The sequence below is a fragment of the Hyperolius riggenbachi genome, chromosome 8, assembly GCF_040937935.1.
Source record: "Hyperolius riggenbachi isolate aHypRig1 chromosome 8, aHypRig1.pri, whole genome shotgun sequence".
Lineage (NCBI taxonomy): Eukaryota > Metazoa > Chordata > Amphibia > Anura > Hyperoliidae > Hyperolius > Hyperolius riggenbachi.
In genome coordinates this window covers 296,200,760-296,226,824 of record NC_090653.1, presented here as the reverse complement: position 1 = coordinate 296,226,824, position 26,065 = coordinate 296,200,760, and the positions used below count along the sequence as shown (strand labels likewise).

Below are 26,065 nucleotides of genomic sequence, written 5' to 3'. Positions count from 1 at the left end.
TGCGCTGACTCCTGTGGAGGAGTAGCGAATCCTTCCTAGTCCTGTTCCTGTTACCTTGCGTGGATTGCGCTGATTCCTGCAGAGGAGTAGTGAATACTTCCTAGTCCTGTTCCTGTTACCTTGCGTGGATTGCGCTGATTCCTGCGTAGGAGTAGCGAATCCTTCCTAGTCCTGTTCCTGTTACCTTGCGTGGATTGCGCTGACTCCTGCTTAGGAGTAGCGAATCCTTCCTAGTCCTGTTCCTGTTACCTTGCGTGGATTGCGCTGACTCCTGCGGTGGAGTAGTGAATCCTTCCTAGTCCTGTTCCTGTTCACTTGCGTGGATTGCGCTCACTTCTGCGTAGGAGTAGCGAATCCTTCCTAGTCCTGTTCCTGTTACCTTGCGTGGATTGCGCTGACTCCTGCGGTGGAGCAGCGAATCCTTCCTAGTCCTGTTCCTGCTGCCTTGTATGTTGGTCTGTGTGTGGACGCTTGCTGTCCCTGGGTCAGTGATTGGATTAGCAAGCGTTCATTCTGTTTGTCTCAAGTCATTGCTTATGTTTAGTCAGATCCGTGGTACATTTGAACTGGCAGGACCCCAGGTATTTTGTACAATAGTTAGTTCTGTTATACTGTGTAATACTACCTGTGATTATCTGTGTTTGACCTATTGCCTGTTTATCTTGCTCTGTCTGTCCTGCCTTGTGGATTGCGCCATCTCCGACGTAGGAATGGTGAATCCTCTAGTCCTGCTCTTGCGCGGTAGCCATTGCTGCGGTCGCGATTGGCTGCCTCATTCCAGTCTGTCTTGTATCTGTCTGAATGTTTGCCAATGCAAGAGCAGTGTAACATCGCACTGCGCTGCCATTGCGTTTTATCAGAGGCCCAGAGCTGCAGTTGCTCTGGGCAGCCTATGTAACCTCCTCCATTATCCAGCTCTTAGCCTAGTTGTGCTGGGTGGTCAGACAGTATGCCCCCCCAGCATTACACTCTGGAATCTGATTGGAGAGAGATCTGTCGGCTGCGCATACACTGCAGGCCGATTCCTGACTGATTTCATGCTGAAATCTATCCGTAATTGGCTTTGTGACTGCCCTGACTCTTTACCCCGGTGTCCTGTGCAAGTTACACATTACCTGTCCGCGGCCTCAGCCTGTCCACGCGCCGTGTGGTTGCCCGGTAACATCACTGTGTACATGCCCTTATTAGGCAACTACGTGTGGAATCCCGGAAGTGGTGAAGGTTGGACACGTAATGTGTAACGTGCATAATGCACCGGGTGGGGGGGAGAGACACTTTGTCACAAGTCCGACTTCAGCATGAAATTGGGAATCTGCCTGCGGTGTATGAGCAGCTGACAGATCTCATCAGATTCGATTAGGGATTGATTTGTCTTTGTCAAATCTGCCCATACATGGCTAGTATTGGTACAATGGGTGGAAGTCATGACTAGGGATGCTCTCTTGTAAATTCAAGTGCCTAAGCACTCTAATTCGTAATTGCGCATCCTCCCTGCGCTCCAAATAGCTTGCACACGTCCTATTGGATGCATTGCAAGCCTCGCCAAATGCTCATTTAAAACACACATTAGAGTGCTTAGGCACTCGAATTTACTCGTAAGAACATCCCTAGTCATGACACATTTGCTGTGTGATTGGGTTGGGTGAAGGCTCCTCTGATTGGGGTTGGATGGTTGGCAGGTCTGATATGGGTTGGATGGTTGGCAGGTCTGATATGGGTTGGATGGTTGGCAGGTCTGATTGGGGTTGGATGGTTGGCAGGTCTGATATGGGTTGGATGGTTGGCAGGTCTGATTGGGGTTGGATGGAGGCTGCTCTGATAGGGGTTGGATGGTTGGCAGGTCTGATATGGGTTGGATGGTTGGCAGGTCTGATATGGGTTGGATGGTTGGCAGGTCTGATTGGGGTTGGATGGAGGCTGCTCTGATAGGGGTTGGATGGTTGGCAGGTCTGATTGGGGTTAGACGGAGGCTGCTCTGATTGGGGTTGGATGGAGGCTGCTCTGATTGGGGTTGGATGGTTGGCAGGTCTGATAGGGGTTGGATGGTTGGCAGGTCTGATATGGGTTGGATGGTTGGCAGGTCTGATTGGGGTTGGATGGAGGCTGCTCTGATAGGGGTTGGATGGTTGGCAGGTCTGATATGGGTTGGATGGTTGGCAGGTCTGATATGGGTTGGATGGTTGGCAGGCCTGATATAGGTTGGATGGTTGGCAGGTCTGATATGGGTTGGATGGAGGCTGCTCTGATTGGGGTTGGATGGTTGGCAAGTCTGATATGGGTTGGATGGTTGGCAGGTCTGATAGGGGTTGGATGGTTGGCAGGTCTGATTGGGGTTGGATGGAGGCTGCACTGCAAGGGGTTGGATGGTTGGCAGGTTTGATAGGCGTTGGATGGAGGTTGCACTGCAAGGGGTTGGATGGTTGGCAGGTCTGATAGGGGTTGGATGGTTGGCAGGTCTGATATGGGTTGGATGGTTGGCAGGTCTGATATGGGTTGGATGGTTGGCAGGTCTGATATGGGTTGGATGGTTGGCAGGTCTGATTGGGGTTGGATGGAGGCTGCTCTGATTGGGGTTGGATGGTTGGCAGGTCTGATATGGGTTGGATGGTTTGCAGGTCTGATTGGGGTTGGATGGAGGCTGCTCTGATAGGGGTTGGTTGGCAGGTCTGATAGGGGTTGGATGGTTGGCAGGTCTGATATGGGTTGGATGGTTGGCAGGTCTGATTGGGGTTGGATGGAGGCTGCTCTGATAGGGGTTGGATGGTTGGCAGGTCTGATATGGGTTGGATGGTTGGCAGGTCTGATATGGGTTGGATGGTTGGCAGGTCTGATTGGGGTTGGATGGAGGCTGCTCTGATAGGGGTTGGATGGTTGGCAGTTCTGATAGGGGTTGGCAGGTCTGATAGGGGTTGGATGGTTGGCAGGTCTGATAGGGGTTGGCAGGTCTGTAGCACATTGTCTCATTATGACTGTCTCCTGCAGACACATTGAAGATGCCATTGATAAGCTGGGGAAACGTCACAGCTATCACATCTGCGTGTACGATCCTCGGGGAGGACAGGACAACTCCCGCCGTCTGACCGGACTGCACGCGACCTCCAGCATCCATGAATTCTCCGCCAGTGTGGCCAGCCGTGATGCCAGCATTCGCATCCCCCGCCAGGTGGAACAGGAGGGCTTCGGCTACTTTGAAGATCGTCGGCCGGCTGCTAACTGCGACCCTTACGCTGTTACTGAGGCCCTCGCCAGGACAACCATTTTGAACGAGACTGGCAGCGAAACCAAAGACTATTCCAAGAATTAGATCTGAGGGCTGGACCCTCCCAGGAAACTCCACCCAATGGGCTCAATTCTGGTAGTTATGTGAGGTAAATATTTTTTTGTAGGTAAAATACCTCATGCTGTATTTTCCTCTTCTTTTATCAATTCTGAAAGATTTTTCTCCATTTCCAAACATGAGGTAAAACATGTGGTAAATGCATAGGGCTCTATTCATAAAAAAGTTGTGGCGAAAAAACTCCTGGATGGAAAATACCGCAGCGGTATTTTACACTTCTGGGTGGTCATTCAAAAAAATCTTGCCAGCTGCGATGCAAGTGCGGAGATCTCCTGCTGAAAGCTGGCGGTAAGCTGTCGGAAGGCATGCGGAAACACTTCAGCCGGCAGAGTCCCTCCGTGCGCTGCTCTCTCTGGGAGGTCTGTCCCATTCACTTGTATGTAATCCGCAAAATCAGAGGAAGCGGTATTTCCCGTCCACATACCGCTTCCTCTAAACTTTATGAATGGCCATTTTGTTACTTTTTTCTAGATAAATCTAGAAAAACACTGGAGAAGGCGGAAATTTCTCGCTCTGCTGGGGGATTGTAGATTTTCATGCGGGAACAGCTTTTATGAATGCCCACTTTGCTAAATGGACGGGAAAATCCGCTGTTTTGAGCGGAAAACTTGCGGTAAGGTTTTATGAATAGAGCCCATAGAGTGAGGTAAAACATGAGGTATTTCAGTGGTAAGCCTGCAGCAAATAAGTAATACAGGGAGTGCAGAATGATTAGGCAAGTGGTATTTTTGAGGAATAACCATGTTCTCAATGAATACAAAAAACTCATTAATATCAAAGCTGAATATTTTTGAAAGTAGTTTTTAGTTTGTTTTTAGTTTTAGCTATTTTAGGGGGATATCTGTGTGAGCAGGTGACTATTACTGTGCATAATTATTAGGCAACTTAACAAAGAACAAATATATACCCATTTCAATTATTTATTTTTACCAGTGAAACCAATATAACATCTCAACATTCACAAATATACATTTCTGACATTCAAAAACAAAACAAATCAGTGACCAATATAGCCACCTTTCTTTGCAAGGACACTCAAGAGCCTGCCATCCATGGATTCTGTCAGTGTTTTGATCTGTTCACCATCAACATTGCGTGCAGCAGCAACCACAGCCTCCCAGAAACTGTTCAGAGAGGTGTACTGTTTTCCCTCCATCCTCAACCCGAAAAGGCCCCACAAGCTCATCTTTGATGATACCAGCCCAAACCAGTACTCCACCTCCACCTTGCTGGCTCTGAGTCGGACTGGAGCTCTCTGCCCTTTACCAATCCAGCCACGGGCCCATCCATCTGGCCCATCAAGACTCACTCTCATTTCATCAGCCCATAAAACCTTAGAAAAATCAGTCTTGAGATATTTCTTGGCCCAGTCTTGACGTTTCAGCTTGTGTGTCTTGTTCTCAGTGGTGGTCGTCTTTCAGCCTTTCTTACCTTGGCCATGTCTCTGAGTATTGCACACCTTGTACTTTTGGGCACTCCAGTGATGTTGCAGCTCTGAAATATGGCCAAACTGGTGGCAAGTGGCATCTTGGCAGCTGCACGCTTGACTTTTCTCAGTTCATGGGCAGTTATTTTGCGCCTTGTTTTTTCCACACGCTTCTTGCGACCCAGTTGACTATTTTGAATGAAACGCTTGATTGTTCGATGATCACGCTTCAGAAGCTTTGCAATTTTAAGAGTGCTGCATCCCTCTGCAAGATATCTCACTATTTTTGACTTTTCTGAGCCTGTCAAGTCCTTCTTTTGACCCATTTTGCCAAAGGAAAGGAAGTTGCCTAATAATTATGCACACCTGATATAGGGTGTTGATGTCATTAGACCACACCCCTTCTCATTACAGAGATGCACATCACCTAATATGCTTAATTGGTAGTAGGCTTTCGAGCCTATACAGCTTGGAGTAAGACAACATGCATAAAGAGGATGATGTGGTCAAAATACTCATTTACCTAATAATTCTGCACTGCCTGTAGTCTTTAATTGTCTTCCATAAGTTAGGATAGTCTTTGAAAGAATTTTTTTTTTTTTTTTTTGAGGAGGGAAGGTGTATTTGATTATGTAGCAACCTATGAAAAGTAAATTTATAGGCATCCATTATTAAAAAAAAGAAAGGAAATCCAGCTAATCTACCTTTAGAGGCTGGGGGGAGGGGGGGCGGGGGAACACTTTTAGAGGGGGGGGGGGGTAGGAGCACTTTTAGAGGCTGGCGGGAGGGGGGGGGGGGGTTGGAGCACTTTTAGAAGCTGGGGAGGGGTCAACACTTTTAGAGACTGGGGGTGTGAGTACTTTTACTTTTAGAGGCTGGAGGGGGGAGGGTTACAGCACTTTTACTTTTAGAGGCTGCTGGGGGGGCCTCTGAGCACTTTTAACCAGAGGGGGGGGGGGGGGAAACGGTGTTTGCTGCAGTTTTGCTTAATTTTTTTAAAAATAGAGGCTGTGGGTTGGAGCATTTTTACTTTTGGGGAATGGCAATGTTGAGGGGGGGCGTGGCAGATAAAAGATTGTACAGGGTTTGGAGCACTTTTTCTTTTTTAAAACAAAATGGAAGCTGGGGGGGGGGGGGGATTCGTTGGTCAGATCACTTTTACTTATTTCAGCAAAATATGGGGGCCCTGAACACAGAACAAGCTGAAAAGGCTCCATGTTATGTGACAGATATCACAATTATGTCACAGCACTGCATTTATCATGTGGTAGAGGTAGGTCTAATTATGTGAGGTAAAAGACACGCAAACACGCACCTTATTTCTCTTCAGGATTCAAGTTTAAGGTATTTCACTACTAAATACCACACATTTGTAGTTGAAAATTACTACATGAATTACCTCATGAAATTACATGAGGTAAAACTTTACATAAACTACCAGAATTCAAAAGTTTATTTTCCTCATGAGGTAAATCAAATTCCATGAGGTAATTATCTACTAAACGCTACCAGAATTGAGCCCAATGGGACATATTCTCGGTCCTTAAAGGAACACTTAAGCCAGTAATAAAAAATCAGATTTACTTTCCTGGGGCTTCTACCAGCCCCCTGCAGCCGTCCCGTGCCCCCGCAGTCGCTCACGGAGCTTCCAGTCCCCCGCTGCCAGCGAGTTTCATTTTCGCTGACAGGCCTGGCCACGTGTATTTTTCTTTGCGCTCCCATCCGCAATCGCATCCTACACCTGTGCAGGATGCTATTGAGGACGGGAACATGAAGCAGGATACACGTGGCCAGGCTTGTGCAGGCGCAGAGAGCCCGCTGACTCCCTGTCAGGACCTGTCAGCGAAAACAAAACTAGCTGGCGGCAGGAGACCGGAGGCTCCGTGAGTGACTGCGAGGGCACGGGGCGGCTGCAGGGGGCTGGTAGAAGCAGAACTAGCTGGTGGCGGGGGACCGGAGGCTCCGTGAGTGACTGCGAGGGCACGGGGCGGCTGCAGGGGGCTGGTAGAAGCCCCAGGCCAGTAAAACTGATTTTTTTTATTCCTGACTTAAGTGCCCCTTTAAAAGGGTAGTCTGCCCAGACACCGACCTGCAGCTAACTTGTCTCTTGAAACTGTACTCATGTGCCAAATGCATTACTTGCTGTGCCATTTACTGCCCTAAGCAAACACTTAGGAATGGTCAGTGTGATAATTGTTCCTCTCAGGGAAGAGTTGTGTCAAGAGACAACTTGGCTGTATGGAAAATATCTCCTTTAATCATCTCTTTATATTTTACACTACTTTAGATCACATTTCTTCCGTTTTTGGAAGGTAGTGGGCATTTTATAGTTATCTGCTGGAAACCCAGAGAGGAAGCTTAATCTCCAAATCTTTATATGCTAAAGAGCTGTGAATTTCACTCCAAAAAGTTTTTAATGCGAGGGGGAGGGCGGGATCCTGGAGGAAATGTGACGGGAGGGTGAGATGGGGAGGGGGGGGGGGGGTGGGGGGCAGGGCTTGGGCAGGATTCTGGAGGTAGCATGAGGGGAGGGGGTGTAGTCTAATTACTATCCCAGAATACCTCTATCTGCTTTTTCACTCATTGAACCAGCGCAGCGCCCCCTGCTGGGGTCAGAACAGAAGTTCCTCTTTAGTGGATTTTAATTTAGAGTCTGTTTCATGTCATGTTGAGGGAACTGTTGATCTTATCACTTTAGATAGGATGCCTGGGAAAGCCTCCTCAGTAACAGTTAAGGCATCTAATTACATTTATGTTTGCTAAAGAATGTTTCTCCTCTGTATGTCAGTGTATATAAGCTGTGTTTTTCAGTATTTGGCAGGAACCAGTCCAACGAAGTCTTTTTATTAGCTGAAAGCTCACTGTTTATCCATCTCTAAGTTAGCCAATAAATGATATCATCCTGATTCAAAACTCCTTGAATATAATGTGGTGTGACTCTTGTTTTTTTTTTACATTTGAATAAAGATAGACATCGGTCTCTTGCTTTTGGCTGGATTATTTGGTACATTTCTGTGGGTTAGAAGAAACTGGAGAACTCCGAGCAAAATGCACCGTATTTTTCGGACTATAAGATGCACCTAGGTTTAGACAAAAGCCAGAGGGAAAAAAATATACTAAATCTGGTGCATCCATGGTGAAGGGGTATCTTGTGGATTATGCCCCCTTTGTACCTCATGCCTCCCTTGTACCTCTTGTCTCCCTGTGTCCTCCTCCATGCCCCTTTGTGTCCTCCCTGCATCCTCTGCCCCTCTAGTGTCCATGTGTCTGCCTCTCCCCCTTGTGTCCTCCTCCATGCCCCTTTGTGTCCTCCCTGCATCCTCTGCCCCTCTAGTGTCCTTCATGTGTCTGCCTCTCCCCCTTGTGTCCTCCTCCATGCCCCTTTGTGTCCTCCCTGCATCCTCTGCCCCTCTAGTGTCCTCCATGTGTCTGCCTCTCCCCCTTGTGTCCTCCTCCATGCCCCTTTGTGTCCTCCCTGCATCCTCTGCCCCTCTAGTGTCCTTCATGTGTCTGCCTCTCCCCCTTGTGTCCTCCTCCATGCCCCTTTGTGTCCTCCCTGCATCCTCTGCCCCTCTAGTGTCCTCCATGTGTCTGCCTCTCCCCCTTGTGTCCTCCTCCATGCCCCTTTGTGTCCTCCCTGCATCCTCTGCCCCTCTAGTGTCCTCCATGTGTCTGCCTCTCCCCCTTGTGTCCTCCTCCATGCCCCTTTGTGTCCTCCCTGCGTCCTCTGTCCCTCTTATGTCCTCCATGTATCCACCTCTGTCCCCTTGTGTCTCCCTGTGTCCTCCTCTGCATGGGCACAGTACAGGGAGTCTCCAACATTACAGCGGGTTGGAGGTTTGTATTGGCAAGTTTCCTGCATTTGGACTATAAGACGCAGGGACTTTTTTTTGTTTGTTCCTCCCCTCCCTCCCCCCCTCCCCTCCGCACATGCACACACTTTTGGTGGAGAAAAATTAAATACAGTAATATGGATCTGCAGAAGAAATCTGACCCAGTTCTTTAACCTCCGAAGAAGTGTGGGTGTATTTGGGGGGGGGGGGGGGGGGATGGAGATTCTGATAACTGGCGCTCACATTGGCATTCTGAGTTTGGTGTTCCCGGCTTCTAGATTATGGAAATGATTCTGGTATAAAGTGTGGTTGGCTTAATTCCAAGTTGCACTACCATTGCATGAAATTAGCATGCAAGGCAGTACATGTCATTGACCATCTGAGTTTGCGGTTCACATGTACAAGACGCATATGCATTTTCTACTGTGTTTTATGCAATTCACTATAAAGTCAACAGGAAGCGGAAATACATCAGAAAACAGTTTGCTTTTCAAAAACTCATACAAAACGCATTACATTATGTCACCATTGACTTTCATTATGTGCGTTTTATTTGTGTTAAATATGCAACAAAACCGGTGTTTTTAAAACTCTTACAAAACACATATGCCCATTGACTAACATTAGCATAAACGCCGCCTTTTCACGCAATGCTAGTGTTTCTGCCTAGTGTGTTCCCAGTCTGACCCATTACAAATATCTGAAACACTCAGACTCAGTGTCTTATGAACCTCCCCTGAGATCCGGAATGTGCACCAAACATGGGAGGTCCTCTGTAAATTGTGGGGAGGAGCATATGAGGAGGGGGTGTGTCCATAACGCCTGGCTAGCCAGTTTGCAAGAGAGGTGATCGATCATGTGTGCAGCAATGCACTCCTCTTCTGCCACTCAGAGGCATTTCACTGCCTGTGGAAGGGCCCTTGCAAATTCATAACTGCTGCCTGACAACTGCTCACTGCTGCCTGGTAACTGCTCACTGCCGCCTGGTAACTGTTCAGTGAGCGCACAGTTCAGCCGTCTGTGGAAAAGGCCTTTCACATGTCTAGATTTTGCATTATGTGTAGCTAAGCAGTTTTTGCTTAGTAATGCTTGTGGCCAGCAGGTGGCATTTCAGGCAAAAGCTTTAAAGCAGGAGGATCAGCCTTACTATGCCAGAGGAAAAAAACACATATATAAGTAGATAAATACTTGATCTACTTACATAACACATGTATTGTACTGTCCACGTTTTGATGTCAGTGAATGTTATATAGTAAATGACAAGAATTCTGTTCCTGGTGGGGGCCGTGTCTTTTGCCCACAGTTTAGGCTAAATCCTGATGTCATTTCTGTTCTTCTTTTCTCCTCAAATCGCTGAGTCACCTCAGCCTTGCTTGGTAACACAAGTGAGCAGTGGATCATTTTTCAGTTAAGCAGCTAGGCAGGGAAATAAAGGGAAGAGGAGGAATATATTATAGATAAAAAGAACCCCCAGCATGCAACTGTTTGGCACTGACTACTAAAGGGCCAGTGCTCCTTAAAGCGGGATTGTCACCATAAAATCAAATTTCAACAGCAACAGGTCTGAGTGTATTAAGTGATGAAGATGCTAATCCTGCATTCAAAACTTGCAAAATGTTTTCTGCTGTTATGGTTAGGCGTTATCACATACATTAGGAGCACTGGCCCTTTAATTGTCAGTGCCAAACAGTTGCATGCTGGGGGTTCTTTTTATTTATAATATATTCCTCCTCTTCCATTTATTTCCCTGCCTATCTGAAACATGATCCCCTGCTCACTTGTGTTTACAAGCTGTTAGAATTTAAGTATGATATGCTTGAATTCGTAGGCCTCAGTTGTTTTAACTGAATTAAGGTAAAAGACTTGATTTGCAGAGGCTCCCTTTAAGGAGAATTTCTAGAAACACTAGAATATGGTCTTGTGTCTCACACAAAGCCAGCCAAGGTTAAAGGAGCTTATCTAGGCCCGATGGGCAGACATTGAGGCAGTCTTTTCTGTAAACATCGAGTGTTTTCATATTTTGTGAAGGAAAACAAGAGTCCAGTACATTAAACAAGGTCCTTCTTAGAATTAGGTGATAGTTCTGGCATGCGCAGTAAAGACTGTGTTTGTCATAATATCGCGAAGTTTTGTCAGCCAATAGCAGGCGATGAGCTATTGATCCATCCCTGCTCAGATGATGTCACATTTAACTCTTTAGTGGTGGGTATTAAAGCAGCTGACGGGCTCCAGAGAACCACTTCTGTCTTCTGACTGATGAACTCTACCCTTTTATTTCTGAAATTTCTTGTCATCTTATCTAACTGTATGCTGTATATAGGCCTTAGAGCAACGTAGCGTAGATGTAACATAAGAGAAAGACTGGTTTCCATTCACCAGGAATGAGAGCAAGAGCCTGTAACGCAAACAGGACTTACTACAGATCAATGGCTTCGCTAAGGTGTAACGAACATGTAGATATAAGCATCTGTATATCTGTTTACTGAATAAACTCCTGAAACTTTGACAAAGTCTAAGAAGCTCTATCTCCTATGCTGTTGTTGTGATGAGTCGAGTTATCACACTTCCTGTGATATGGTGAACAAAGGTGTAGTGTTGTTGCCAATAGCAACCAACAAAATAAATATTACACAAGCAAGGCTGAGATGACTCAGCGATTGGAGGAGAAAAGAAAAAGACAGTGCAGTTGTTAGTATACACCTCAGTGGGAGTGTCTGAAGACTCTGGGAAGAGGGCAGCTAATGAATACACAATGAGCAAGAGAAGGGAGGAGGGAAAACAAGAGTCAGGGAGGATATGATGTCAGCATTAGCTTGGCAAAATGGCCACTGCCTAGAATAGGATTTTCTGCTTTGCCTTTATAAAATTCACAGGAATCAGTACGTGGATAGCACAATACATGTGTTATGTAAGTAGAATGTAAGGCTTGGTGGTGTATTCTCCACAGTCAGCATGCAACGCATGAGCTGGCGTGGAGGAGGTACACACACTAGCACCAGGAAACAGGCTATCCCTAGTATAGTGGAGGGGAGGACTGACTCCAATAGGAGATTGTGGCGCACAGAGCCGGTGCAGATCTGACAGCCACAAACAATGCTTTCGTTATAACGTCTCAGCGCAAAGTAGCGCTGAGCGCACAAACCAGAACTGAGAAGATCAGGACAGGTAGACAGAATGAACGCTTGCTAGCAAGCGGCTACTTAGCGACAGCAAGCGTCCAAAACCAGACAGACTGGAATGAGGCAGCCAATGCGATGCGGCGATGGCGTGCCTCACAAAGACAGGACAGGATAGTCAGAAAATAGCAGGATTAAGATAGATGAACGTAACACAGATAAATATACAATAAGTATGTTTTCCTAGCGTATTACAATTACAGCTATCAATGAAACTATTTGTAACTTCTGACTAACATGTATATATCGGCAATGAACCGATATATGACATAAGCAGGAACACTGACTTAGACTGGAGTAATACAGAGAACAGGACTCAGAAGGATTCGCTATCTCTTCGCAGAGATGAACGCAATCCACAAACGGTAACAGGACAGGATTCAGAAGGATTCGTTATCTCTTCGCAGAGATGAACGCAATCCACAAACAGTAACAGAACAGGATTCAGAAGGATTCGTTATCTCTTCGTAGAGATGAACGCAATCCACAAACGGTAACAATACAGGATTCAGAAGGATTCGTTATCTCCTCGCAGAGATGAACGCAATCCACAAACGGTAACCAGGAGCAGGGTAACTACCTCAGCACGGGTGGTCACGGTACGCGCATCCTACCAAAACGTGCTGGAAAGCTGACTAACTGCACACAGGATATAAACAGTTCGTGTACGTATACATCAGCGACACTGATGTATCAACGTAACACAAATACAAGGAAAATAATAAACGTGCTGGTATGCATATATATGGGCAATGAACCAATATATGATGCAAAACCAGCAAAGTATCTTTAGAACAAGAAACACGATCGGGGCTGAAGCGACAGCAAGACTGGCTTACACTGAAGCTATGAAAACCCAAGGAAACCCTGCAGGAAGCAGATCTTTATACTGAGGTCATCCAATGGGAGCAGACATGCAGATTCCCACACAGGTGAATGATAATCAGTCACAAGCTGACAGCAGGGAAAGGCAGACAAAGCTATGCAGCTTGCATGGAAATAGATCAGAACTGCCTGAGCTGCAGCACTACTGCTTCCAGCAATACCTGCTGCAGCAGCGATCATTACAGTACCCCCGCCCTTAAAAGCGGATTCCAGACGCTTTTCAAAACTGAAATTCCCAACAAAACAGTCTGACTGATAATTCATGATGACCGGGACAGCCCGGCAAGACCGAATTCCAGAATCAGTCCCCACAAGACTGGACCCATCAGAACCAGAACCTATAGAACCATGCCCATCAGTACTACAAGCCCCAGTGTGACACCCATCAGAACCATGATTTCCAGAAGAAAGCCCTCCGAAACTCCCTGAGCGATACCCACCGCCTTCCAGGAACCGTTCAGAAACGCCAAAGCCTTTGCAATGCCCACCGGTACTGTCTTTACCAACACAAAACCCACTGTTGAACCAGTCCAAGGCACCAGGACAAGTTTTCTCAGAGACCTCCCAGAACACCTTGAAGCTCCAAAGAGATCCCCATAGGTCAGAATGCCCCTTAGGCTCACATGGAGAACTATCAAGAACCCCTATGGAACCTAGGGCAATTCCCGAGTCAGGGCCACAAGGACAAACATCAATATCAGGGCTTTCAGGGACCAGAACCATCTCTGGGCATGCAGGCAGACTGGCAACATCAGAACATGTTCCCACTAAGGAAGCATCAGAGCACGCTAACACCTTAGACACACTTGGGCATTCTGGCACACAAAGAACATCTGGGCACACTGGCACAAGAGAAACCTCTGGGCATGTCAAGGAACTGTGAGCCTCAGGGTCAGCCAAGACAGGACAAAAACCAGGACTGGCCAAAAAAAAATCATGACTAGACTTCGCAACTACTGGACTTTTACACGAGAATGCAGGATCAGACTTAGATGTCGCTGATTCCAGCAAAGTCAGTAACAAATCAGATTCAGGGGCACTAACAAGACAGGACAAATCTTCTGATGTATGCACTGAACCAGATAGAGACTCCACAACTACCTCTGGACTGGACAGAGACTCATTTAATACACTGGATTGGAGCTCATGAGGCGCTGCAGAACAAGTCAGTATTGCAGCAGCCCCCACTGGACTAGGCAAAACTGAGGAATTCCCTGGACAGGAAGGGGACTCTGGAACCTCTGCCACAGCGGCCAGAGAACCAGAATCTTTCAGGATACAGGGCTGGGTTTCAGGAACACTCATCAGACCGGACTGAAATTCTGAGATTTCTATTATTTTGACCAGAGAATCAGAATTATCCATGTTACAGGGCAAGACTTCTGAAACATTCAGAGGACAGGGCTGGAGTTCCTCGGCTGTTACAACACTGGAGAGGGACTCAACAACATTGGTTAAATCAGACTGTGTACAGGGCAAGGTATCTAACACACTTGCTGACGAGGACAATATTTCAATGGCTTCTGCTTTGCTGGGCAGAAATTCATCAAGTTTTATTAGAGCAGACTGTAATTCCAAAACAGCTGCTAGACAAGTGAATATTACTGCAACACCAACTGGGGCAAGCAGTGCCTCAGACTCATCTGCTAGAGGGTTTGAAGTATCCAAAGTACTGGGTGAAGCATAAGACTCTGCGACCACAGCTTCACTGGACAGGATCACTGAACAGTCCATATTGCAGGGCAAAACCATGGAAGCACCTGCTGGACAGCATAATGATTCTGTGACCTGAGTTTCATTGGAGAGATCTACTGCACAATTCATGGTACAGGGCAAATTTACTGGAATATTTTCTGAACAAGGTAATAATTCTGCGATTTCAGGTTCACATAGCAGATGCTCTGAGCTATTCACGAAACTAGAGCGAGGTGTAGAAACAGGAAGATCAAGACACAATGTTTGCGCATCTGAATCACCATTCATTTGTAAAATTGGAAAATTCAGATGCTGGGGTTCTGAGGTTTCTAGACAGGATTGCTGGGACTCGGAAACTGATGTAGTGCATCTATTGGCATCTGCTGGATCAGACAGGAGTTGAACTTTATTAACACAGGTAATTTCTGCAGAAGTATTTGCAGAGGCAGGCAAGATTTTTCTGGTGTCTGTTTCACTGAACAAAGAGTCATGAGTACTGGCTAGGCTGGACTCGGAAGTCAGCAGGACCTCTGGATTCTCTGCTGAGAAATTTGCGCAGGGCAAGGTTAAGAATGTATCAGTGGCTTCTGTTTTACTGGTAAGTAACACTGAGTTATCCATGGTACAGGGTGGAATTGCAGGAACTTCAATTTCACACAAAAAGAGCTCAGAATCACCTGCTGAATCAGCCAAAGGTGCTGAAGCAGGCGGGTCAGAACGCCAAATTTGCGAATTCGGAGTCACATAAAAATCATCCAAAATCAGTTCCCACACATCAATCAATGGAGCCACAAAGTCATACTCACACACACCAGTTTTTATTAGGTTATAGGCAGACTTAATGCATGCATTCAATACTAATTCACTTTTTGCACTGTAAAATTGACAAAATGAACTTGAATCATTCTTCCATTCATTGACCAGAGCTTCCATCTCTCCTTTCTCAAATGGAGGATTCCAAGCATACTTAACAGGCAGATCATGGTTTGCAGATATGATTGTAGCAGAGACATATATTGGGTTAATTAGCAGGTGATTGGCAGATTCCTTATTCCTAAGAATCTCCAATACCTGTAGCAAGTGCTGAACTGTAGTGTATGCAAACTTTCCTTGCTTCACAAATAAGTTGATTTGTTCAATACTCTGTAATATCTCCTCATAATCATACTCAGATAATTCTTTTAAACAAAAATCTTTATTTTCCCTAGCCAGGGAGGAAAGTTCATTAGTAGTTTCATAAGTCCATTTAACTCCCCTGAAAGACAATTGCATTTCATTATCTGTTAATGGCAGAATCTCATTATAGGTCTCAGTCGCTAAGGATAACGACTCTGCAGATCGGACACGTTTCTTAGAACGTTTGCGTTTGGCCTTAGACCCTGCTGTTTTTGGTGATTTATTCAAGGCTGCAGGAAAATTATCAGTAACACTTTCTGCTTGCTGAACATTTTTGCAAGCAATTGAAGGAGTAGCTGATTGGCCTGCTGCCAGGAGTTCATTAAGAGGAAAAGGCAATGGATCTATGCGCAACCAGTTATGGATCACAAACGCTAGAAATTCCAGCGGTCTCTCTTTCAAATCGGAATGATTGAGAACATCAAATGCCCACTGGAATAACTCCCCTTTAAACAAAATATAACTTAGTTGGAGTGCCCAGGTTGAAACAGGAGTCGCTTGGAGATCAGGATTGGTCAGGAACCTGGCACATTCAGAGAAAAACTCATTTTCTGTTTCAGAACTAAGTTCTTCAAATTTCTTAAAGGAACAGGAACCATAATTAACAGTGTCATACTTTCTGGGAATCCCCCCCACAATGGGGATTGGTAATGGGGTTTTCATAATGTAAGGCTTGGTGGTGTATTCTCCACAGTCAGCATGCAACGCATGAGCTGGCGTGGAGGAGGTACACACACTAGCACCAGGAAACAGGCTATCCCTAGTATAGTGGAGGGGAGGACTGACTCCAATAGGAGATTGTGGCGCACAGAGCCGGTGCAGATCTGACAGCCACAAACAATACTTTTGCGATAACGTCTCAGCGCAAGGTAGCGCTGAGCGCACAAACCAGAACTGAGAAGATCAGGACAGGTAGACAGAATGAACGCTTGCTAGCAAGCGGCTACTTAGCAACAGCAAGCGTCCAAAACCAGACAGACTGGAATGAGGCAGCCAATGCGATGCGGCGATGGCGTGCCTCACAAAGACAGGACAGGATAGTCAGAAAATAGCAGGATTAAGATAGATGAACGTAACACAGATAAATATACAATAAGTATGTTTTCCTAGCGTATTACAATTACAGCTATCAATGAAACTATTTGTAACTTCTGACTAACATATGTATATATCGGCAATGAACCGATATATGACATAAGCAGGAACGCTGACTAGGACTGGAGTAATACAGGGGACAGGACTCAGAAGGATTCACTATCTCTTCGCAGAGATGAACGCAATCCACAAACGGTAACAGGACAGGATTCAGAAGCATTCGTTATCTCTTCGCAGAGATGAACGCAATCCACAAACGGTAACAGGACAGGATTCAGAAGCATTCGTTATCTCTTCGCAGAGATGAACGCAATCCACAAACAGTAACAGAACAGGATTCAGAAGGATTCGTTATCTCTTCGCAGAAATGAACGCAATCCACAAACGGTAACAGGACAGGATTCAGAAGGATTCGTTATCTCCTCGCAGAGATGAACGCAATCCACAAACGGTAACCAGGAGCAGGGTAACTACCTCAGCACGGGTGGTCACGGTACGCGCATCCTACCAAAACGTGCTGGAAAGCTGACTAACTGCACACAGGATATAAACAGTTCGTGTACGTATACATCAGCGACACTGATGTATCAACGTAACACAAATACAAGGAAAATAATAAACGTGCTGGTATGCATATATATGGGCAATGAACCAATATATGATGCAAAACCAGCAAAGTATCTTTAGAACAAGAAACACGATCGGGGCTGAAGCGACAGCAAGACTGGCTTACACTGAAGCTATGAAAACCCAAGGAAACCCTGCAGGAAGCAGATCTTTATACTGAGGTCATCCAATGGGAGCAGACATGCAGATTCCCACACAGGTGAATGATAATCAGTCACAAGCTGACAGCAGGGAAAGGCAGACAAAGCTATGCAGCTTGCATGGAAATAGATCAGAACTGCCTGAGCTGCAGCACTACTGCTTCCAGCAATACCTGCTGCAGCAGCGATCATTACATAGAAGTAGTATTTATCTACTTATATATGTGCTTTTTATCTCTAGGTTAGCATGGGTGTCGCTTGTTCTTTAAAGGGAACCTTAACTGAACGGGGGGTAAAGAGTTTTACTTACCTGGGGCTATAACCAGCCCCCTGCAGCAGTCCTGTGCCCTCGGCGCCGCTCTGGAATCCTCTGGTCCCCTGCTGTCACTTAGTTTCGTTTTTGACGACTCACCAGTCGCCGGCCGCCATGCGTATTATTGGACGCATTCACCAATGCAATTAGCGCTATTGCGGACCGCAACGCGTACAAAAATACGCGTTGCCGCATATCTACGCGTGCGGAATGCGGTAACGCGTATTTTTGTACGCGTTGCGGTCCGCAATAGCGCTAATTGCATTGGTGAATGCGTCCAATAATACGCATGGCGGCCGGCGACTGGTGAGTCGTCAAAAACGAAACTAAGTGACAGCGGGGGACCAGAGGATTCCAGAGCAGCTCCGAGGGCACAGGACTGCTGCAGGGGGCTGGTAATAGCCCCAGGTAAGTAAAACTCTTTACCCCCCGTTCAGTTAAGGTTCCCTTTGTGATAACTCCAAACCATAACAGCAGAAAAGGTTTTGAATGCAGGATTAGCATCTTTATCACTTAATACACTCAAGACCAGTTGCTGGTGAAATTTGATTTTTATGGTGACCATCCCGCTTTAAGGCTCATGCATGTCCAAAGAGTCTTCCTAAACTTGTTCTTTTGGAAGATAAGTTACGTCTCCTTTCCATGGACAGTTAATAGGCAGTGAAATGCCTCTTTAAAGAGGAACTCCAGTGAACATTTTACTGTTGGCAGGTGATGTAGCTGCTGCATGGTTTTTGGCAGCTGTAAACAGCTATTTCCTACAATGCAGCAAGGTTCACAGACAGGAAACTGCCAGGAGTACGTACTTTTCTTATGGGAGGGGTTTCACCACAATATCAGTCATACAGCGCCCCCTGATGGTCTGTTTGTGAAAAGGAATAGATTTCTCATGTAAAAGGGGGTATCAGCTACTGATTGGGATAAAGTTCAATTCTTGGTCAGAGTTCCTCTTTAATCTTTCACAACTGCCGCCTGGTAACTGCTTGCTGCTGCTTGATAACTGCTTGCTAAGCACTCAGTTCAACAGTCTGTTGAGAAAAGGCCTAATGTGTACGGCTGGCAAAAAAAAACAGACGACCAACTGATAACAAGTTGTTTGCCAGATACAGGGTGCTCTATAGGCCCAACTATCGTGCAGGTTGGAATGTGTGTACAAGTCTTTTGAACAACTTTATTTTTGAATGCAGACCTGTTGTTGTGCAGTTTGTTGTTTCGCTTGTGCACATAGTATTCACTATTCAGGTGAGTTAGTGGTTTAGTTGGTATGTGTGTACAACTTGTAGTGTAAACCACTTGTGCAGTGGGATGTGTGTCTCAGCCTAGATTGTTGGTAGCCTTCTACAAACATTAACCATTAAAGGTAGCCATAGATCTAATGATTTGGATGTGTGATCTCTATTTGATTCGATCATTTGAGGGAATTGAGAGTTCATTGATTAGGAATTCTGGAACACACTTGATTCTAAGTGGCAGATTTTATGTCGAATCGACCAGCGTAGTGGATCAAGCGGGATGCACGATATTGGTCGCTCGCACAGGAATCGGCTACTGGTCACATGTCATTCGATTGACTCTGAATCAATGTTTGCATTCAGAACATGGAGACACAACATTGATCAGATCGCATGTGACGGTGAATCGCATAGGATATCGTTTGTAGTGTGTGGGTTACTAGTTGATCAACTTTCCATCAACCATATTGAAATCTATTCCTTGATAAAGTTGATCACTTTGTTGATTGAATTAGAATTGCTAGATGTATGGCTACCTTAAGAGATTTGATAGATCACTGCAGACTTTCTCACACAAGAGAAATTACATGCCCTGCCCAGGATCACAAGCCCACAGGAAAAGTCAGACTGGCTCAGGGAACACCTGTTCCTTTACACCCATCATTGCTGCCTCTGGAGCTGAAGCAGCCCACAGGGATCCACAGGACAAATGTCTATGAATCTTTAGATGAAGTCTAAGGAGGTGTAAATCTACTGCCTCTGATGCAGTAAGTGGTTAAACAATGCAGATTGCCTGGCTGTCCTGCTGATCCTCTGCCTCCAATACATTTAGACACAGCCCCTGAACAAGCATGCAGAGCAGGTGCTCTGACTGAAGTGTGATTGGATGAGCTGCATGCTTGTTTAAGGTGTGTGATTCAGACCCTACTGCAGCCAAAGATCAACAGGACTGCCGGCCAACTGGTATTGTTTAACAGGAAATAAATATGGCAGCTTCTATATTCTTCTCACTTCAAGTGTACGGCCATTGCACCTCATTAACCCTTCAGCCTGTTTCCTGCAGCCTGATCCACAGTTGGGCCTGGAACCCGCTACAAAACGTTATCGCGAATAGCAATCGCTAGCATTTTGTATGAGCGCTTTGTTAGTGATTTCGGTAATGATTTTAAAAAGTGTCATCAATTGCCAGCGGTTGTGTAGCAATTAGTGGTTTAAAATTCTGATTAGTCCTTTCAATTTTAATTTTGTTCCAGTGTGCAGTAATGTAAATCTATCGCGATCCTCTCCCTGCACCTCCCGCTCTCAGCCTCACTATGCTGAATGAATTGGGTCCCGGCTTGATGACGTTATCAAGCCGGTACCTGATCCAATCAGCATAGCGAGGCTGACAGCGGTAGTGCAGGGAAGAGATCGGGATCGCCACAGGAACAAGCTCAGGTGAGAGATTACTTGTAAAGCTTCCCTGCACCCAGCTCTGCAGCAGTAGGGGGGGGGGGCAGGGGGGTGTTAAGAAGAGCATCTTAAAGGGCCAACACCTGACTATCCATGAGGAGGTTTAAATTAAAGGGGCACACAGTTGGCTATCAATGGGGGAAGGATAAAGGGACACACACCTGGCAATGAACAGGTGTAGGGGGTAATAAAAAAAACACATCTAGCTGACTATGGGGGAGGGGGGGGGTTACAGAGGCACATCTGGGGAGGGGTACAGAGGCACATCTAGGGCTGGGGAGGGGTACAGAGCCACATCTGGGGCTGGGGAGGGGTAGAGAGGCACATCTAGGGCTGGAGAGGGGTACAGAGGCACATCTAGGGTTGGGGAGGGGTACAGAGGCACATGTAGGGCTGGGGAGGGGTACAGAGGCAAATCTGGGGCTGGGGAGGGGTACAGAGGCACATGTAGGGCTGGGGAGGGGTACAGAGGCACATCTAAGGCTGGAGAGGGGTACAGAGGCACATGTAGGGCTGGGGAGGGGTACAGAGGCACATGTAGGGCTAGGGAGGGGTACAGAGGCACATCTAGGGCTGGGGAGGGGTACAGAGGCACATCTAGGGCTGGGGAGGGGTACAGAGGCACATCTAGGGCTAGGGAGGGGTACAGAGGCACATCTAGGGCTGGGGAGGGGTACAGAGGCACATCTAGGGCTGGGGAGGGGTACAGAGGCATAGCTAGGGCTAGGGAGGGGTACAGAGGCACATCTAGGGCTGGGGAGGGGTACAGAGGCACATCTAGGGCTGGGGAGGGGTACAGAGGCACATGTAGGGCTGGGGAGGGGTTACAGAGGCACATGTAGGGCTGGGGAGCGGTTACAGAGGCACATGTAGGACTGGGGAGCGGTACAGAGGCACCTCTAGGGAGGGGTACAGAGGCACATCTAGGGCTGGGGAGGGGTACAGAGGCACATCTAGGGCTGGGGAGGGGTACAGAGGCACATCTGGGGAGGGGTACAGAGGCACATCTAGGGCTGGGGAGGGGTACAGAGGCACATGTAGGGCTGGGGAGGGGTACAGAGGCACATCTAGGGCTAGGGAGGGGTACAGAGGCACATCTAGGGCTGGGGAGGGGTACAGAGACACATCTAGGGCTGGGGAGGGGTACAGAGGCACATCTGGGGCTGGGGAGGGGTACAGAGGCACATCTGGGGCTGGGGAGGGGTACAGAGGCACATCTGGGGCTGGGGAGGGGTACAGAGGCACATCTAGGGCTGGGGAGGGGTACAGAGGCACATCTAGGGCTGGGGAGGGGTACAGAGGCACATCTAGGGCTGGGGAGGGGTTCAGAGGCACATCTAGGGCTGGGGAGGGGTACAGAGACACATGTAGGGCTGGGGAGGGGTACAGAGGCACATCTAGGGCTGGGGAGGGGTACAGAGGCACATCTAGGGCTGGGGAGGGGTACAGAGGCACATCTAGGGCTGGGGAGGGGTACAGAGGCACATCTAGGGCTGGGGAGGGGTACAGAGGCACATCTAGGGCTGGGGAGGGGTACAGAGGCACATCTGGGGCTGGGGAGGGGTACAGAGGCACATCTAGGGCTGGGGAGGGGTACAGAGGCACATCTGGGGCTGGGGATGGGTACAGAGGCACATCTGGGGCTGGGGAGGGGTACAGAGGCACATCTAGGGCTGGGGAGGGGTACAGAGGCACATGTAGGGCTGAGGAGGGGTACAGAGGCACATCTAGGGCTGGGGAGGGGTACAGAGGCACATGTAGGGCTGGGGAGGGGTACAGAGGCACATGTAGGGCTGGAGAGGGGTACAGAGGCACATGTAGGGCTGGGGAGGGGTACAGAGGCACATCTGGGGAGGGGTACAGAGGCACATCTAGGGCTGGGGAGGGGTACAGAGGCACATGTAGGGCTGGGGAGGGGTACAGAGGCACATCTAGGGCTAGGGAGGGGTACAGAGGCACATCTAGGGCTGGGGAGGGGTACAGAGACACATCTAGGGCTGGGGAGGGGTACAGAGGCACATCTGGGGCTGGGGAGGGGTACAGAGGCACATCTGGGGCTGGGGAGGGGTACAGAGGCACATCTGGGGCTGGGGAGGGGTACAGAGGCACATCTAGGGCTGGGGAGGGGTACAGAGGCACATCTAGGGCTGGGGAGGGGTACAGAGGCACATCTAGGGCTTGGGAGGGGTTCAGAGGCACATCTAGGGCTGGGGAGGGGTACAGAGACACATGTAGGGCTGGGGAGGGGTACAGAGGCACATCTAGGGCTGGGGAGGGGTACAGAGGCACATCTAGGGCTGGGGAGGGGTACAGAGGCACATCTAGGGCTGGGGAGGGGTACAGAGGCACATCTAGGGCTGGGGAGGGGTACAGAGGCACATCTGGGGCTGGGGAGGGGTACAGAGGCACATCTAGGGCTGGGGAGGGGTACAGAGGCACATCTGGGGCTGGGGATGGGTACAGAGGCACATCTGGGGCTGGGGAGGGGTACAGAGGCACATCTAGGGCTGGGGAGGGGTACAGAGGCACATGTAGGGCTGAGGAGGGGTACAGAGGCACATCTAGGGCTGGGGAGGGGTACAGAGGCACATGTAGGGCTGGGGAGGGGTACAGAGGCACATGTAGGGCTGGGGAGGGGTACAGAGGCACATGTAGGGCTGGGGAGTGGTTACAGAGGCACATGTAGGGCTAAGGAAGGAGGGGTACAGAGGCACATCTAGGGCTGGGGAGGGGTACAGAGGCACATATGTCCAACTATGGGGAGGGGGGATATAATGGAGCACATCTGGCTAACTTGGGGGTGGGGAGGATTAAAAAGTGGTCCATCAATTAAAGAAAAACCCAAAGACATTGTACTAGGATAACATTTTTCTTTTCCATCATTGAATATTTATTGAAGTTTAACAAAGTATCGGACATATTGTTAGTATAATGAGAAAGCTTTGCAAAGAATAATTGTTACATGATAATAGTAATGAATATGTTGGTACAATTCTGTTGCAATCCTGCATATGGTTGGTAGCTTGTAAGTGAGCATTATTGAAACCAAAACAGGTAAGCTCTGAGGCCCAGTGCACACAAAACCGCTAGCAGATCCGCAAAACGCTAGAGGTTTTTGGAGCAGATTTCAGAGCGATTCTAGGCGTGTGGAGAGAGGTTTTCCAAACATGCCTATTGTTTTTGTGTAGCAGAGTACAAATATTGTTACAGTAAAGCTGTTACTGAGCAGCTTCTGTAACAAAAACGCCTGGAAAACTGCTCTGATCTGGCGTTTTCCACAGCGGTTTTCCTATACTTTAACATTGAGGCAAAAACGCTTCTGCAAACCGCAAACATGCAGCAGGAGGCACGTTTGTTTGCTAAAAACCACAAACCGCTGGTGTGCACCATTCCATTGCAATACATTAGCCAAGCGTTTTCACAGGCAGAAGCAGTTTGCGGATCGCTGTAAAAACCGCTTGGTGTGCTCCAGGCCATAGGCCCAGTGCACACCAAAACCGCTAGCAGATCGTCAAAACGCTAGCGGTTTTGGGAGCAGAGAGCAGATATTTGGCCGGGTGCACACCAAGCGGATTTTGTATGCGATCCACCAGCCGCATCAGTCAGTGAAAACGCTTGGCTATTGTATTTCAATGTGTGGTGCACACCGGCGGTTTGAGGTTTTTTAGCAAACTGCAAACGCGCAGCAGGAGGCGCGTTTGCGGCTTGGCAAAAACCTCAAACCGCCGGTGTGCACCATCCCATTGCAATACATTAGCCAAGCATTTTTCCAGGCGGATGCGGCCGGCGGATCGCTCCAAAAACCGCTCGGTGTGCACTGGGCCTTAGAGGTGAACCTCACCAAAACAGCACAAAAGAAAAAAGAAATACAGTAAAAACAAAGGAAAAGAGAACTTAATTATAAGTTTTATGTAACATTGTATTAGATTACCAAAGTTGAGCCTTCCTTCTAGATTCCGTGGTAGGTAACTTAGGTATAGGCAATTTGCCTCAGCGGGGTGAGGGGGGTAATGTTTGTATTGGGTTGTGTGGAGTGGGTAAGGGGAGGAATGGCTGAGAGGATATTTTAGCAGAGACAGCTACTTGTAGATTTAGGAGAGTCTCTAGGATCATATTTTAATCCCTGTAATAACCAGGACAAACGGGCAAATCAAATGTGTGGGTTTAATCTACAGAAGCACTTATTATTTTCAAACTATTATGGCTGAAAACTGAGAAATAATTACTTGTTTTCATTTTCCCCCCCTTATTACCTTTAAAATCTATACAAAATAAAATAATTCTTAGCAAAAAGTACCACCCAAAGAAAGGCTAATTTGTGGCAAAAAAACAACAAGGTATAGATCATTTATGTGTGATAAGTTGTGATAAAGTTATTGGCTAATAATTGGGAGGAGTGTGAAATGTAGAATATTGCTCCGGTTTTTATGGGGGGAAACCCACGGTAGGGAAGTGGTTAATGGTTCCAGTTTCCGGCACCAGCAATCTACAGCAATGCTGGGAATCGTGGCCTTTATTCTGGCTGCTGCACTTTCCACTCCCACCAGCAGGTGGTGCACTGAACTCACCTTTTAACTTGTTATATTTTCCTGATTACAGTAATTGACTAGTGTTATGGTAATTGGGAGGATAGTCAATGAGAGGCAAGTTGAGTCTGTCTATACAGGATTATAGTCCTTATATGCATCTTAAAAGCCAATTGAATCTGTCACAGACCGCAAGGCCGGTCTGCGGGTGGGTCAATCGATCAGAGTCAGAAATCCTCTCACACTGTCATTCTGTTTATCACGAAGCGTAAACACGACTTCGCAGTTTGATGAACTGACTCGCGAAGGGAGCATTCAGACGCCAACGGATTCACCACACACATACAATTCTAAGATCTGCCACCAAGAGGGTTACACAGCCCGCTACTGTAATTATACTAGGACTTCGAGAACGCTCTATTAACCCTTAGCAGTATGCAGGAACCTCGGTCAGATCGTTATATCTGGGCCGGGTTCTTACATACGGGTTATAAAGGCACACTTCTATTAAACACAGGGTAGCGATTTCAGGAGAATAGGTACGATTGTGTATGTTCAGCAACAGGTCATAACCACTAAACGATTTTTAAAGCGTTTAATAACAAAAATGCATTACATCTATATATATAAAATCGGATGTATGTATGTGTGTGTATGTATGTGTGTGTGTGTGTGTGTGTGTGTGTGTGTATGTGTGTGTGTGTGTATATATGTGCCGCGATCACGCAAAAACGGCTTGACCGATTTGAACGAAACTTGGTACACAGATCCCTTACTACCTGGGATGATATGTTCTGGGGGACTCGCGGCCCCCCTGCACACGTGGGCGGAGCTGCAAACAGCTAATCAGATTTCACCCATTCATGTCAATGGAAAAAATGTAAAAGGCTGCCATTCTCTCAGTAATAAAGCCAGAGTCCCCACACTTGGCACAGTTGGTCACTTGGTGACCGAGGTTACAAATCCAGGAAAAGTGGGCGGAGCATAAAACAGCCAATCAAGTTTCAGCCGTTCATTTTAAATGGTAAAATGTAAACTGCAGCCATTCTTAGACTGTTAATCGCAGGGTTCTCAAACTTGCCACCCTTGGTCACTGGGTGAATGTGATTAAGATTCAAGAAAATGGGTGGAGCCTACAACAGCCAATCAAAA

General features: G+C 47.3%; 1 protein-coding gene across 1 annotated transcript in view; it reads left to right on the top strand.

Moving 5' to 3' along the window:
* The window catches only part of LOC137528606 (glutamine synthetase-like), an 82,763-nt gene extending 79,043 nt beyond the window's left edge, over positions 1-3,720 (top strand). The window contains exon 8 of the mRNA XM_068249950.1: positions 2,983-3,720. Coding sequence (XP_068106051.1) covers positions 2,983-3,304 — 322 coding nt within the window. The 3' untranslated portion in view covers positions 3,305-3,720. The remainder of the gene's footprint in view (positions 1-2,982) is intronic.
* Positions 3,721-26,065: the final 22,345 nt, after the last annotated feature.